Raw genomic sequence first — 15,407 nt, 5'->3', positions numbered from 1 at the left:
AAGGAAAACCTGCTTAGGGCTAGGGTTAGGGCATCTAACCCTTTCCTTTATAGCGCTCTATTGGGTTAGTGCTATGCACAAATCAAATACATGATGTTGAGCATGGTTTCTCAACAGTTCTTTATCTTCTACGTACTGTCATATTGCACCTTCAATAATGAGTCAAAGCTCCTCATTAGTTTTTCATAAAGTCATAAATGATCTATCTATTATTCATGTATGATTACATTGTTCTCTCTATATAGGGGAGTAACTTTCATCACAATTGATGGGTGTAACTTTCCCAAGATGTACAAGGTTTATTTTTAAGCTCTTGAATTCCAACTATTAATCTTGCTTCATCATGTAGGAATCTTTGGAATCGTTACACTTTTTGCATATATATTACCACTCTTTTACTACTATTGGAATTGTGAAAACATATTTTCTTTTGGGTAGCCAATCATACATCGGTTTGTTGTTTCCATTATCTTTAAGTACAAATCCATCACAAAAAATACATCCATAGATTGGGAGTCCTTAATTAGCATTACATATCTTTTTTTGTGCTCCCTAAATAGATTCTTATATTTTTTTTCTATTGGTTTTTAATACCACCTCTGTCTCCATCTCACCGATGACACCAACCTCTCTACAAGATGCTCTGACACCACCATCAACTCCATCTCTAGCATTGGATGTTGACAAATCAACGATAAGGACAGTACCACTACAACAATAGCAACACCTTAGAAACACCACAAAGACAAGGACTTCTTCCACATATTGCATCTAGTCTTGCTTCTAGTCTTGCCTCTTAGACTTTGTATCACATCTTGTAGTCTTATGTTTGCTGTCTATGGGCATCCTGTTTTATGCCATATTATTGCATATTGTATGAATAAAAGGTGGTGCTTGCTCATATATGTGTACTTTTTGTGGTTATCAAATATGTGGCACCATAAAAATGGGAGATTCCCATCTTCAATCCATCACTCGAATGTTGGGATTTGTCTCATTTGTTTCACTATGATTGTTGAAATATAGTATATGTAATGGTGGGGTTTTATACTCACTGCACCTCTATCCATGAGGACTACTCTTTTAGTTCTACGTTTGCTTTCATTATTTTGGTTTCCTTCAAAGTTTTGCCAGTTTCTCATACTTCCTCGATGAGCTCGTGTGAGCCTCTCCTTTCATTCATTTTAAGAGTCCATTCTTAGCTCTATGAATTATACCTTTCTATTCTCAGCTCTACCATTTATACCTTTCTAGCAACTATCTCTATTTTCAAATGTTGCACCTATAGAACATCTTGCATGCTCACCATAGATTTTCATGAAATAAAATCATCATAGTTTGATATTAGCACTTTTCTTTGCCCATTAAGAAAAAAAACTATATTGATTTCTTAAATGTTTGATGCTAATATTATCTTCAAACTTGTGCACATATTTTTCAAATACTATAACTCAAAGCTATTCTATTAGGAAGGGGAGATCTTGACTCGAGTACACCCGTCTCTTGAAAAGCGTTGACATCCACTTCTCAAATTACAAGTCCTACATAGGAATTATGGTTAATCCAATCCTATGAACCACATTGGAGCACAACTATGGAGTTAGCATTACTATGTTGCCTATGTGCAAAATCGTGATTGTACACAAATGAAGACAATTTTGTTTTAAATTTTCATGTAGATTAAGAAAATAAGTGATGTACATCATATTTTCTCATTCATAACTACTTATAGAAGCAAGAGGGAAGGTTGTGCATTGTTGGAAATAGAGAGAGAGAGAGAGAGAGAGAGAGAGAGATGACTCGTAATGAGTTGGTCCAAACATAAATGGCGTGGATACATTTTAACAAGGTTTCATTTTAGTTTTACAAGCCTCTAGACACTCTACAATGTGTTACAAGAGTATCACATATCCAAACTGATTATTGAGTTGCCTCATTTTTATAACTAAATATGTTGGAACAATACATTTTTAAAACATTGTGAATCTATAGAATTTGAAAAAAAGTTGCTAGGTGTAATACTCACTTGGAACTAATCATATACTCTCTCCATTTAATTAACTAGAGTTTTTTTCTTATACCAAGGTCCACTTGAGATACAAAAAGCTCATGCCTTGTTTGTCTCCTTATTGTTGACAACCCTTCTTATGCATTTTGCATTGAGTTGTTAGGCACGAGCCTTTACATCAATAGGATATCCATTTTTCAACTTTGGTATCAATGTGGGTGCCAATGTGGAGTTTGTGCTCAACGACTTCCACCTGCAAATGGCCAAATAGAATCATTAAAACATTGCACATACTTGGTGTAGGAAAATGAAATTTTATTTTAAGGACATGATGTAATTTGATAAACTAGATAAATCAAAGAACACATGCATATCATCATATTAAAATTTATATTTTATAACTTCACATTAATTATCCACCACATTATAACCATCAACTCCAACATGCATGGTAAGAACCAACCACAATGGCATAACCCCTAACATCAATGGGTGTAAAACTTTGTATTAGGATTTGCCCATACACAGCCGACATGCACCCACACACTTCATCATTGCATTTATACAATGATTTTCATACTAAATTTATGTCAAGGCTCTTGAGATGCAAAGCAAACTCAACCATAATGATGGATATCACTTATGAAGAAGGCTAATCAAACATATTCCAAAAATTATTCATTCAAGCTATAATATCTTATACAGGAATTATTTCATTTCAATCTCTCCAAAATAAAAAGCATAAAAGATAGAAATGGCTATTAAAAATTTCAATGCATCAAATTAGAAAACAATTTGTCTAATCAAACAATAGTTCAAGAATATGCACTCTCTGTTTACAAGAATGACTATTGCAATTTATCACCTATGATAGTCATCCTCTACATTATAAACCATTAAATGCATCATAATTGATGGGAACTAAGAGCTATACTCACTAACTTAATTAGCACCCAATAGTGGGTGTAATATTTACACATGCGTGTGCACACTTGCCAACATATGAGCATACGCTTATGAAAATGTTTACATATAATGTTTTTGTCAACTCTAGCAAAGTCAACCATACTAAACCCTAGAACTTTATGAAGAATAATATATAATCTATAATCTCTTCATCTAAGCTACAGTAGCTTGTGACATAAAATTTGTAAACTTACTTTATTTTCACCTCTCAAAAATTTGAATGTGTTGAATGAACTTAATATACATATCTTTGTTTGTTTTGAATGGGTTATTAATGTACAGTTATTCCAATTCAACCTTTCTAGTTTTGACCAAATACAATTTTAATTAGGATATTCTTTTGGTTTCTTTTATCTCCTTCCACTTAGCTATATTGGTTCTCTTTCTCAATTTCTTTAATTTAACTTAAATGAATCACACACTAATCACTTGTCTATTTCCCATAGTTCAAATGGCAGATAAACTTTAGGTTTGGCGCATAAGAAAAATCTAAGTTGGAAAATTGGGGTCAAGGAAGACTATAGAGGCAAACTTGTTTTCTCAAGAAATTGATTTTGGACAATAATTTGGAGAGATTTTGTGCATGCTTCACTTTCCCTATGTAAGCAAATCTATAGAACAACCCTATACATGTGACTTAAAAGGCTGACATGTGCTCCTTCAAACACAAAGTACATTAAGGTGCGTGACCACACATGGCAATGTCATGACATTTAGTTTGGCTTTATAGGTTTGAAAATGCGTGGACACTCTCCTTTGGAGTCCTTTGGAGGACTCTTGACTGTTATGGAAATGTAACCATGGCAATAACTTTTTAATGGATTTTACACTTGAATTTAGCTTGCAACTACCATGTCTTAGCGTTTGAGTTGTTTGGATTGCACTTGCTTCCTTTAGAGGTCATCTTTCTTGGCATGTCTGTCTCTTGAAGTACACAACACATGCACACAATAGGTTGAACATTCCCAATACTCACTAGACTGTGGACATTCGCATTTACAAGCCCATATACCAAGTTCATTCAGAACGTAAGTTACCTATCAAGGTAAAGAACTAGAATCGTGTTCAAAACCAACAACACTTAAAGCTTTGTGTTTCACACAAAGGAGGGAATTGATGCATCAATCACAACTCTTACAACAAGATGATTCATGGGACAACACATTTGTTTGTGGGTAACAATGCAAGGATTTAAATATACCATATTATTTAAAATAACATAATTGATCATAGTGCATCAATTTACAAAGATCTTAGAGAATACTCCAATGATGCACCTATCCATTGGTGGGCTCAAGTAGATAGGTGGTGGCTTTGCAACCCGCTATAGATTCAATGTAGATTGCCACAAGTAGCTCTAATGAAGTGTCCTTTGTCAAAGCAAAGGGATGAGAACATAGTCTTTAATTCCAAAGACATAGGAACTAAGTTATCTAGCATGAGTTTTTCCCATATCAAACATTGTCATTGACTCTTTGAAAGTTACACAATTACCTTACAAGCATTGACTCACAACAACACCACCAAGCTTGTACTCTATCACAAACAACTAAAATGAGCCCTATTTCACCATTCAAGTGATAATTATTTATACGCATGGAATTGTAAATGAGGAACAACAACTAAACGACCACATATAGCATGGCGAGGAAGATATCAAGCTCATGCAAAGGATCCTTCAAACAAAAGGAATTACACACAATGGAGATGCATGCAACATTGAAAATAGCCATAATAAGTCGGAAGTCCATCCAAACGAGGAACCTCTTTGACAAAGGATAGCCTCTCTCCTAAGTCCTCACCATGGGTGGGCACACGCACTCACACTCACTATGATATAGACAAGAAATGACCTCCTCTAGATGTCAATGCCCTCTTAGCTCCTAGCTAGATCATCAAGCATGCAATAGCTCCTATTGAGGTAATAACTTCATGTAGGATCTATTGGGTTGTTTGTTGTTGAAAAAAAAAAAGGTGGGATTGCCCATCCAGTATCTTCTTGCAAACGTAGTGACATTGTATTTCAATGTGCTTGGTCCAGGCATGAAATACGAAATTTCTAGCAATGGAAATGTAACTTTTATTGCTACACTTGATGATGGAGGTATTTTGCATATGGAAACCCAATCTCATTGAGCAACTGCCTCAGCCACACACCTCACAAGTTGCACCGCAAGTAGCCCAATACTCCACCTCTATTGATGATAAGGCAACGGTGGGTTGCCTTTTGCTGCTCCATGACATGGCTCCTAACCAAGGGTGAAGCCATATCCAAAAGTCGATCTTGTGTCTCCCAATTTCCTCCCCAATTGGAGTCACTCCAATCATGGAGACTAACTCGACACTATGGCCTAGACCCTTACTACTTGCTAGTACCACAAGATTTGCAAGCAAACTTGCTCATGTGAAAATTGAAAACTTGCTGGTGTGTTTGCATTGGAGTCTACATAAAAGAGCTCTCCCATGTGAAAATTGAGAGTGTTTAGTAACCAAATCAATGTATTGATCAACTTCTGATATACTGAGACAGTTGTTTGTTTGCAAGGATCATGTACAATGAGCTTGGAGCGATCAATGGTGAAAGAGATAGATCTACAATGAAGAGGGTAGGGGCAGATCTGGAGAAGAGGCCAAAGATGGCAGAAGGGGAAGAGATGGGGAAGAAGTAGAAGAGGGAGGAGTGAGAAAAGAACGAAAAAAAGGAAATTTTATTAAAGTCTTCAAGAGACCATAAAAGATCTATAAGACTAAAGAAAACCATGTATAATAAGCTGAACGGTCGTGGTCTCTAAAATGGACCACAACACCCACAATATATAAAACATACTTGAAATAAAAGGTAGAGAACTGATACAAAAGTCATAAATACTCCAATGTGGCAGATCGTGGGAGGGGATCCAGTGACGTGCAAGGATGTAGAAGCCCTATGATAGAAGCTTGGCCATGGTCGGTAGTCCGTGTCGTACTAGTGCCACCATGACACCAATCAGTTGTGTCGCTGGGTGATTAAGCATGGAAGAGAGGTCCTGAATCCTAAGCTATGAATCAATCGTTTGATGGGTCTATCCAGGTTCATGCTGTATATCGATGCTTCACAACATTGACATACATGTGTGATCTGAGAATCCATATGTTGGGCATTCTGGATATACTCTTCTTTAATGCCATGAATCCACTCTTGATATATGGTAGAGATAGCAGATAAATTGCAAGCCCACATCCTGGACAAGGCATCTACAACCACATTTTTCTTCCCTTTTTTGTACTCAATGTCAAAATCATAGGATTGGACTGCAGCCAACCACCTCTTCTGCTTATAGGATAATTTTGGTTTGGGTGAGGAAGAATTTGAGTGTCCTATGATCTGTTTTCACCTGAACTTTACTCCCTTACAGATAGTGGTGCCATTTCTTGAAAGCATGCAAGATAGCCAACATCTCCTGATCATAAACATGGTAATTGAGTTCTTTGGCATCAAACTTCCTGCTTTCAAAGGCTATTACCCCGTGTTTATGCAAGAACAACCACCAATCCTTTGCCACTGGCATCTGCCTCCACAATGAAAGGACACGAAAAAATTAGGGCATACCAAGATAGGTGCATGAGTGAGCGAATTTCAGGTCCTTAAAGCTGCGCTCTACTTCCTTTGACTACCAAAAAGCATCCTTCTTCAAGAGGTCAGTAAGAGGAGCTTCCCTCTTGGCGAATTTGCGAATAAAGCGGTTGTAGAAGGAAGCAAGACCTAAAAATCCTCTCAACTGGGTGGAAATTTGTGGTTGTGGCCAATCTTTGATGCATTTCACCTTTGCAAGATCCACTCGAATGCCATGTCTACTCACAATATGCCCCAGGTACTCAACCTCCTTTTCCATAAAAGTGCATTTGCTAGCTTTTTCATAAAGCTGATGCATCCTCAAAATTTCCAGCACCTGCTTCACATGCTCAATGTACTCCTACGTATCCTTGATGTAAATGAGGATATCATCAAAGAAAACCAGCACGCATCTGAAAAGGAGTAGCTGCAATATCTTGTTCATCAGCGCTTGGAAGGTGGCTAATGCATTAGTCTATCTAAAAGGCATCACCTTGAATTCATACAAACCCCATTTGTGCAGAAGGCCGTCTTGTGCTCATCTCCTTCTCTCACTCTGATTTGATGGTAGCCAGACCTCAAATCTATCTTCGTGAAAAGCTGAGCACCCTTGAGTTCATCCAACAGGTCATCTATCCTGGGGATTGGAAACCTGTTCTTGATAGTGGCCTTATTTAGATCCCTGCAATCAATGCACATGCGGTACGATCCATCTTTCTTCTTCACCAGAAGCACCGGGGAGGCAAAAGGACAAGTGCTATGAGAGATGAAGTTCTTCTCAAGCAATTCCTGCACCTATACTACCACTTCCTTCCGCTCAACCTTAGAGAGACGGTATGGGGCTTTGTTTATGGGCTTATTGCCACGCTCTAGAATAATGGCATGATCCACATCCCTCTTAGGAAGCAATTGGAATAACATTTCAACAAATACATCAGCAAACTCCAAGAGCAACTGCTGTATATCACAATCCTCAACATGGGGAATGCTACCCCCCTCAGATATCGACACATTCAATACATAGAGGGCATGCTCCTTCCTGAGCTCTCTGGCCAACTGTCTTGTTGAAATGACCTGCAATTTAGGAGTGGCAATGCCATGCAATGCTACAGTTCTACCCTTGTGGACAAAGCTGACTGATAGGGCATTTAAATCCATGCTGATTTTACCCAAAGATTTTAGCCAATCGCAACCTAGGACAGCATCTATTGGGCCTGTGTCTATTGCCAAGAGATTCCTAGCAAATTCATAATCCTCAGAGAACTTGATCCTTGCATTTTGGAAACAAAATTTAATGATCAAATGCTGTCCATTTGCCACCTCTACTCTTAGCCCATGATCAATCTCAGTAGCAATTAGTCCCACCTTCTGTAAGGTCTTAGAATTAATGAAACTATGACGGCTACCACTGTCCAAAAGCATGTGAACAGTCCTGCCATTAATTTGCCCTTTCAATCTGATAGTTTCAGCACTTTTAGCACCCATAAAGGCATGAAAAGAGAGAGAATAAATTGTTTGCTGCGCATCCCAATAAATCTCCTTGTCCACATGGGAGAATTTCTATTGGCATCCTCTTGCGCATGAAAAGGCATAGCAACCTGATGCTCCACATGAAAAATTGTAGGCCAACGGCTTCGCATGCCACATGTGGGCTGAGTGTCATTGGATTGTATACCATGCATATTATGTTCAATAGCACCAGCGGGATCAAAGGGGAAATCAGCCCCCTTCATGGCTCCAGTATATGGAGCTTCTTCCACCTGAATCATCATGAGTGGCTTCCAAGGCCTCAGAAGCATCCATTAAATCCTCATCATCCAATATCTCAATAATCATGCTAAGTTTTGCAGTACCACTGCTACGCATTTTGCAAACTTCCCGATGCTCAGGCGTCCACTTCTCACCACACTTAAAGCATAAGTTTGCCCGCATTCTGCTGTCCATAATAGCCCTGGTGTGTTTCTTAAATTCTGATTTTTCATTTCCAACACTTGGCTTAGCTCCTGGCTTGACATATGGCATCTTGTTGCTTGTAATAGTGGGAAACCTCGGAAATGGTGCTGCTACTGTGATTTCCTTTCATGCCATTCAGTCACCTTAGGCTTCTTCTCAGCCTCATTTGCATTCCCATATGCACTGCCCGCTGTCATCTTGTCCTTGCTGGCATATTTGGGCTCAAACACATCTGCCAATTGGGTTGCACGCTCAATTGTTTGAGGGTTATGTGCCTTCACATTTGCAGCGAGTGAAGGACTCAATCCTTGGATGAAACGTAGCAACTTCCCTCTCTCAGATACGTCCTGTACAAACAAGGAAAGTCTCCAAAAGCACTACAAGTACTCTTGGACAGTACCAGTCTACAATAATGCATAAAATTCAGCAAGATATTACTCAAAATGAGCCAAATGTGGTGATCATAAGCTCCTCGAACTCCTTCCATGTGGCTGGCCTCTAAGGCAAGTTCCTCACCTAAGTCACCTAGGACGGTTATGATAGCCTAACCTAAGACTACTAAGACTGTTAGGGCACTGACTTAGTCTAACCTAACCCTCTAACTAAACCCAAGCTACCTAACCAAACCTACGAACCTGACTAGATCTAAACCTAACCTTAACCACAAACTAACCCAACCTAGCTAGCTAACTAAGCCTAACTGACTAAACCCAAGTTGCTAACCCAACCCCTAGAACCTTACAAAAAAATTAACCCTTGCTTGCAGGTCTCACGACGAGCGGCGGCGTGGGCGCAAGCGTCTGCAGGTCGGCAACAGCAACCGGCACGCGGGCGACGACGGAATTGGAGCGACAACGACGACGGGCAGGGCAGGGCCAAAATCAACCGATGCCTGGCCATTGTGAAGGCCTATGAGATGTGAGCTAAGGGGTTTGGTCGACGTCTTGCTCCCAACGACCACGGGCGAACTGAAAGGCACATGAACTCATAACGACCACGGATGGCAGACCGATGCGTCGAGTCGGGAAAACTTGTCATTTTGATTTGATTCGTTGTGCCCAAGACTAGCAGGTGGCGTGAATCAACCCTTTGCTTGTCGTCGCTAGCGTTGGGTTGAGGCTACTCGCATAGCTTCTACTGCTTACAATCTGATGTTAGCGTTGGCGTAGCAGCTCTTGGGATTTGAGTGAAGATGAACGGGGAAGCAAGCAAAAGTGCCAGAGTCGGGCTCTGATACCAATGCAAAGAAAGGGGGAAGGGAAGATTAGAGAAAAGAATTAAAATTGGTAGGAGGGAGAGAGATGAAGGGGAAAAAGGAGATAGATAGATATATATATATATATATTAACATCTCTAAAAGGCCAAACGGCCTATGAGACTAAAACAGTTGATACATCTGCTAGTGTCGTCTCATCAAAGAGAACAACAAAATAAATAAGCTAAAGGCTGAGAGCTACTAAAGGTACTTACGGTCAGAGGGACTGCAAGTGACCCAAAACTAATGAAATACCAAGCAAGTATTTACTAAAAGTACCAATTGATCAGCATAGGCAGAAAGCAAATCAATAAAAAGGTTGCACTCTTCTTATGTCAAAAATCCCAATCATGGGCAGTTCTAAAGAGGGAGAGGAAGGGATAGAGGGAGAGGAAGAGAGAGAGAAAGAGTGAGGGGAAGAGAGAGATAGAGGGAGATTGGGAGAGAGAGTAGGCAGCATGTAGGAGGAAGGAGGAGGGAGTAGATGGGATTAGATATCACATCAAAAGGTACACAAATAGTGGTGGATGGGGACTCATATAGTCCCTCCACATTTCCCACCTAAAAGGCCTCTAAAGATCCTCTAAATTGCCCTTTTTTCCCCTTCATTACACATCCTAGTTAAATGGAAGACATTTAGAAAAGGCAAATGGGATCTTTAGTGTAGATGCGAAGAGATTCCAAAAGCAGAGGCTAAAAAGATGGCCAAACACTGCTGCGGCATTGACAGCATAGCGAGGGCAATCGTTGTTGGATTAGGGAACATGAATCAAGGGGATTTTTTAGGCAGGGAAGCGACTATAGCCTATCAGGAGAAAAGATGAAGGGAAGGATCACGGCTCTGATACCAATGCGATGAAAGGGGAAGGGGAAGATTTGGAGAAGGGGACAAAGATGGCGGAAGGGGAAGAGATGGGGAAAAAGTAGGAGAGGCAGGAGTGAGAGATAGGACGGGAGAAGGGGGAGAAAGAAAGAAAGAAATATTAATGTCTCTGAAGGCCAAAACGGGCCCTGAGACAAAGCAGTTACAAGTAAATGATTAATTCAAGATGTTTGGTCAGAAGAACTGTTTCCTCTCCTCGTGTCAAAAAATCTCCATCATGGGCAGGTCCAGAATGTAGAGGCTGTTGAGGGGAGGAATCTGTCTTTGATGTGCGGAGATAGGGGGTTTGAGGCAAGCTCCCAGTGGGCATGGTCGTTGTGACCGGCATAGTATTATGGCCTGATCTACCTTGACACCTATGGGCCATGACTGGGATCTCGGTGGTACTGTTGGTGAGCTAGAGGGTGTACTGTCCATATCCCTGGTGTCAAAAAAGTCTTAAAGAGTACTTCGTTTGTCCATAGTGGCTCGGTTCTCTCTCAACCGTCTCTCCCTATGTTGCCTGATCTCCATCAAAAACAAGCCCAAGTATCTTTGATCCTCGTACTTCATGACTTTGAGGAGGGGCCTGAAGCCCTCTCAAAAAAAGGCAATGATACCTCCCTCTGATCTCATAATACTCTGTTCACCTGCAAATGTAATGCTCCTCTGACTCCACATCCTGACCACAGAGCTCACATATCCTATATGTATGTGCTATGTGCGTGTACCTGCTTGTCTCTATCCGCAACTGTGAGAATGTACGAATCTGTCCAATGACGCTGCATATCCCATGCGAGAGGTGTACATCCATATATGTTGGCCGCACAACAAAAGCATCGGGTGATATGCGTAAGAAGAGGTCCCTAAAGTGTGGGAGTTGACTTAAATAGTCCTCCAACTTTTCCCCTCAATTTCCCACTAAAGTCCCTCTAAAAGACCTCCTTTTCCCCCTCTCATTACAAGATCGACATTCCTCCATCCCAAAAGCCTCCAACAACCATGAACAAACCATTGTTGGGAGACGAAAAGCCCCGTTTGAGATTGCTTGATCTCGAGACGCAAGAAGAAGTGGAGTAGATCCAAATCCATCATCTCAGACTCGCAAGACAAAGCACCCTTAGTCAAAACAATGTGCTTCTGATGAGTGCCTGTCAGGACGAGATCGTCGACGTAGATAATTATCAAGGTGACAAGAGCATGTTCACCATTAAGGTAGAGGTTTGGATCTATCGTCGACCTCTGAAAACCCTATTGCAGAAAGGTGTCAATACATTAGTTCCAACCTCTAGGAGCCTACTTGAGCCATTGCCTTCCCCATTGTTGGTGCAAAAGTTTCCTCATAGTAGTCGATGATGACGGGCCGCTCTGCATAGCCCTTAGTCATGATTTTAGCCTTGTGCTTGTTAACAATCCCATCAACTACGTACTTGGTCTTGTAGGCACATTTGATACTAGTGAGATTGATCAAAGAGGAGGCCTTGGACCCAACTCCCATGCGTTATTCTTCTTAATAGTCTCATGTTCTATTTGCATGGCCGTCTTCTAAGTATCCAATGACAAAGCATAAGACGTGCTATCACGGTGGCAGGAAACTTAGATCGTGGGGCACCTCAATCTCAAACAAAGGCTCTTGAGCATCGAGGTGGAGAAGAAAAAACAAGATCCCTGGACTCACCTTGGTGACATAAGGAACCTACTTATCAAAGATCACATCTCGATTAACGACTATCTCCCTCCTCTGCAGATCAAATACTTAGTAGCCCTTTAAGAGAGACTTGTCTCCCACAAAAATTAACTTGTGGGACTTGGGATCTAGCTTTTCCCTTTGCTTCTTCAAACATGCACAGCCAAACACGCCGAAGTGGGATACATCAGGCTTCTTCCCATAGTAGGCGTAGGAGTCATACCTAGAACTGTGATCCACACCATCACCATTGTCATGTTCTTAAACTCTACCACACCATTTGTGAAAAGGGACTACTTGTATTTGCCAACTCCTATTTGATGCCATGGTCGGCACAACACCAAATGAACGCACTTAAAGTGAACTCTCCTCCTTTGTCAGCATAGATAAGCTTGATCGGTAGACCAGACTCCTCTATCATAGTATGCCAATCTTTGAAGCTAGCAATGCCTAGTCCTTATGTGAAAGCAAGGGGATCCAAGTAAATCTTTTAATATCATACACAAGTGGCATAAAGTTCAATGAACCACCCAATGATTGAGTCTACTGTGGTCCAAATAGATCTGTGTGTACTGCCTCAAGTCGAATCAAAGCCAACATATTGGTTCATGTTGCTGCTTCCCAATGAAAATAACAATAGAAGAACTCATTATTCCTATTGAAATTTATGACCCAATTTGTCCCGCGCTTGCATGCACGTAGACCAGCCTCCTCCCAACTCCTTTAAAGCTCAAAATATCCTCCGACGTCCTAAAAAGCTCGAAATGAAAAGATCGCAAATAAGCGGCAAATCATCAACTAGAGAACATGTGAGGGAAGAGAGGGAACAAAATACCATGATCCACTCAACTGCTCCAAATGGAGGCTTTTTGTGGCATATCCTAGAGTTTCACGCCCCTGTGTATTGGAACGGTTGATTTGTCACCGATTCAGAATCCTTGCTATGGCGCATGAGATCTCGCATCGAATCCCGAGATGGAGTCGTGTGGCTTCCCGCCACACTATCATGAATCCATTCTCGAGTATCCCTCGCCCCCTCTAAGCTCGAATATGAGGAAGCACCGGTATCCAACATCTCGAGATGTACAAAAGCAGGAGTTTTCACGGATGCCACAAAGGTACGGTGGGACACTATTGCCAATCTTGTGACTATGATTGCAGATCCTAGACGCCTTCAATGCCTCAAGATCCACCTTAGGTTTCTTCTCAGTGGGCTGTGGTGGGGATGTCTTACCTTTCGCTATTTTTGGCCTATCAGGACGTCAAAACCTTACCCCTAAGAAGGCTTGAGACATCGTTTTTCCTAATCAAGGACCATGGCTACCATGTGATGCTACTGATTCACCGACTCATGATCAATGACAAATAGAACGTTGAACACTTCTTGGTGAAATAAGTTAGCGAGGTAATAGCCATGTCCTCTGACAAGATCACTTTACCTGCTTGAAGAATCGCCTCCTAAAATGCTTGTGCTCATGCGTGTTCTCTGATGAGATCACCTTAACTGCTTGGACAATCTCTTTGCATCTTGTTGATCTTGTGGGGTCCAACATGCACATGTGGACCTCCAAGGAGAATCTCGTCATGGGCAAACTCAATGGTACAACGAGGCCAAGTGCTCCCAAATCCCTTGGGCCAACCTCATATTTTTTATCTCATTGATCACTTTCGGGCTACATTTTAGGAAGATGGAGGAACCCACCCAGGCATTGACACAGTCCCATACCTGTGCAGCTTGCTCCACCTCTTGCATACATGTGGGCAACTCCACTTTCTCCGGATCTGGCCGAGGAAGATCCAATGTAACAAACTCCCCCAGATCAAAAGACTCAAGCATAGATTCCATCATCACCTTCCATGTGACGTAGTTGTTGCCAGCCAACTTCCAGCTTCAGGGGAGGTAGGAAACGTAGGCATGTTAATAGGCTTGTCGGTGTTCTCAAGCACTCCAGAACTGCTGGCTTCCACACCCACGAGAGCTGAAAATTGCATAATTGTGTGAAAGAGGGAGGAAAAACAAAGAAGAAGAGCAAGGTGGCTGTCCAGCAAGAAACAACTCTTCACCAGCTTCTGTTGTCCCTGTCTGCCCACGAATTTGCTCAGCACCACAAAAATCTCTCCAGCCAAGGTCTTCTCCTCCTCCAGGATCTCAGCCAACCATAGGCTCTAATACCATGAAAAGATAACAGTAAAAGATAGAGAGCAAACTGAAATGCCAGGCCTGAAATACTGCGGTCTATAACCAGCCCCAACAGTAGAGGCAAAACTGAAATACACCTCCCACACGCAAGGGACTGGAAGAGTTGCTGGAAGAGACTACACCAGCAGGAGGAAGAGGTGGCTGTTGGGGAAGGCTGGAAGAGGAATGCCTAGCACCATTGGAGAGGGGCTGGAGAGCAGGAAACACAGGAAGTGAATGCCCTGAGTGAGAGAGGCAGGGCGTATATATAGGGCAGCAAGCACCCTTGGTAGGGGGTCGGCCTCTCTCTATGGGCTGACCACAGCCAGCCCTAGAAGGAGCCGACCAACTAGGTGTAGTTCGCTACTGGGATGGCCTAGTGCCGCCCAGTTCTGGCCCCATGTGGCCCTGTTCTAGCTTGTGTGGCCCTGCTCTGCTGCCAAAAGATGATCCCCTCTAAAGATAGCCTCTCTCCTAAGTCACTACCATAGGGGGGCACACCCAAAAAAACCCTCACTCTGTCACGATCTGTGACATATTCCTTTCTCTATATCTAGACTTATGGATGGTTTGATGAATGGACACTTGTGGAAGGGTATGCCCTTTCGACGGGACACTTCCTATGAGGCACAACGCTTCACAAGAGACATTCTATTGAAGAGACACTCCTATTGTAATGTACCCTCTCATCAAGGGTCACACCCTTCACAAGGGGTACACACCTCTTCATGCACATATACTTTGGAGTACACACCTTTTCATGTGTGACTCTTCACTCTCTATATAAGAGAGACCCAACTGTATGGATGACACACTATAGCTACACTACAGACACTCAAGCAATACAATTATTCCTTGTTCTATGCTATTTCAGTCTCCTTTCTGTTCCTTAGCACATTTCTAAA

General features: G+C 41.6%; 1 protein-coding gene across 1 annotated transcript in view; it reads right to left on the bottom strand.

Annotated features, from left to right (window-relative positions):
- Positions 1–1,938: 1,938 nt before the first annotated feature.
- The window catches only part of LOC147896953 (abscisic acid 8'-hydroxylase 3-like), a 34,013-nt gene continuing 20,544 nt past the window's right edge, over positions 1,939–15,407 (bottom strand). Inside the window, exon 9 of the mRNA XM_087381835.1 lies at positions 1,939–2,261. Coding sequence (XP_087237961.1) covers positions 2,168–2,261 — 94 coding nt within the window. The 3' untranslated portion in view covers positions 1,939–2,167. The remainder of the gene's footprint in view (positions 2,262–15,407) is intronic.

Source organism: Dipteris shenzhenensis, chromosome 11 (assembly GCF_047967505.1).
Source record: "Dipteris shenzhenensis isolate YYH24624 ecotype China chromosome 11, Dip_SZ_1.0, whole genome shotgun sequence".
NCBI lineage: Eukaryota > Viridiplantae > Streptophyta > Polypodiopsida > Gleicheniales > Dipteridaceae > Dipteris > Dipteris shenzhenensis.
The sequence above is the reverse complement of the archived record's forward strand: the minus strand, read 5'-3'. Positions and strand labels throughout refer to the sequence as shown.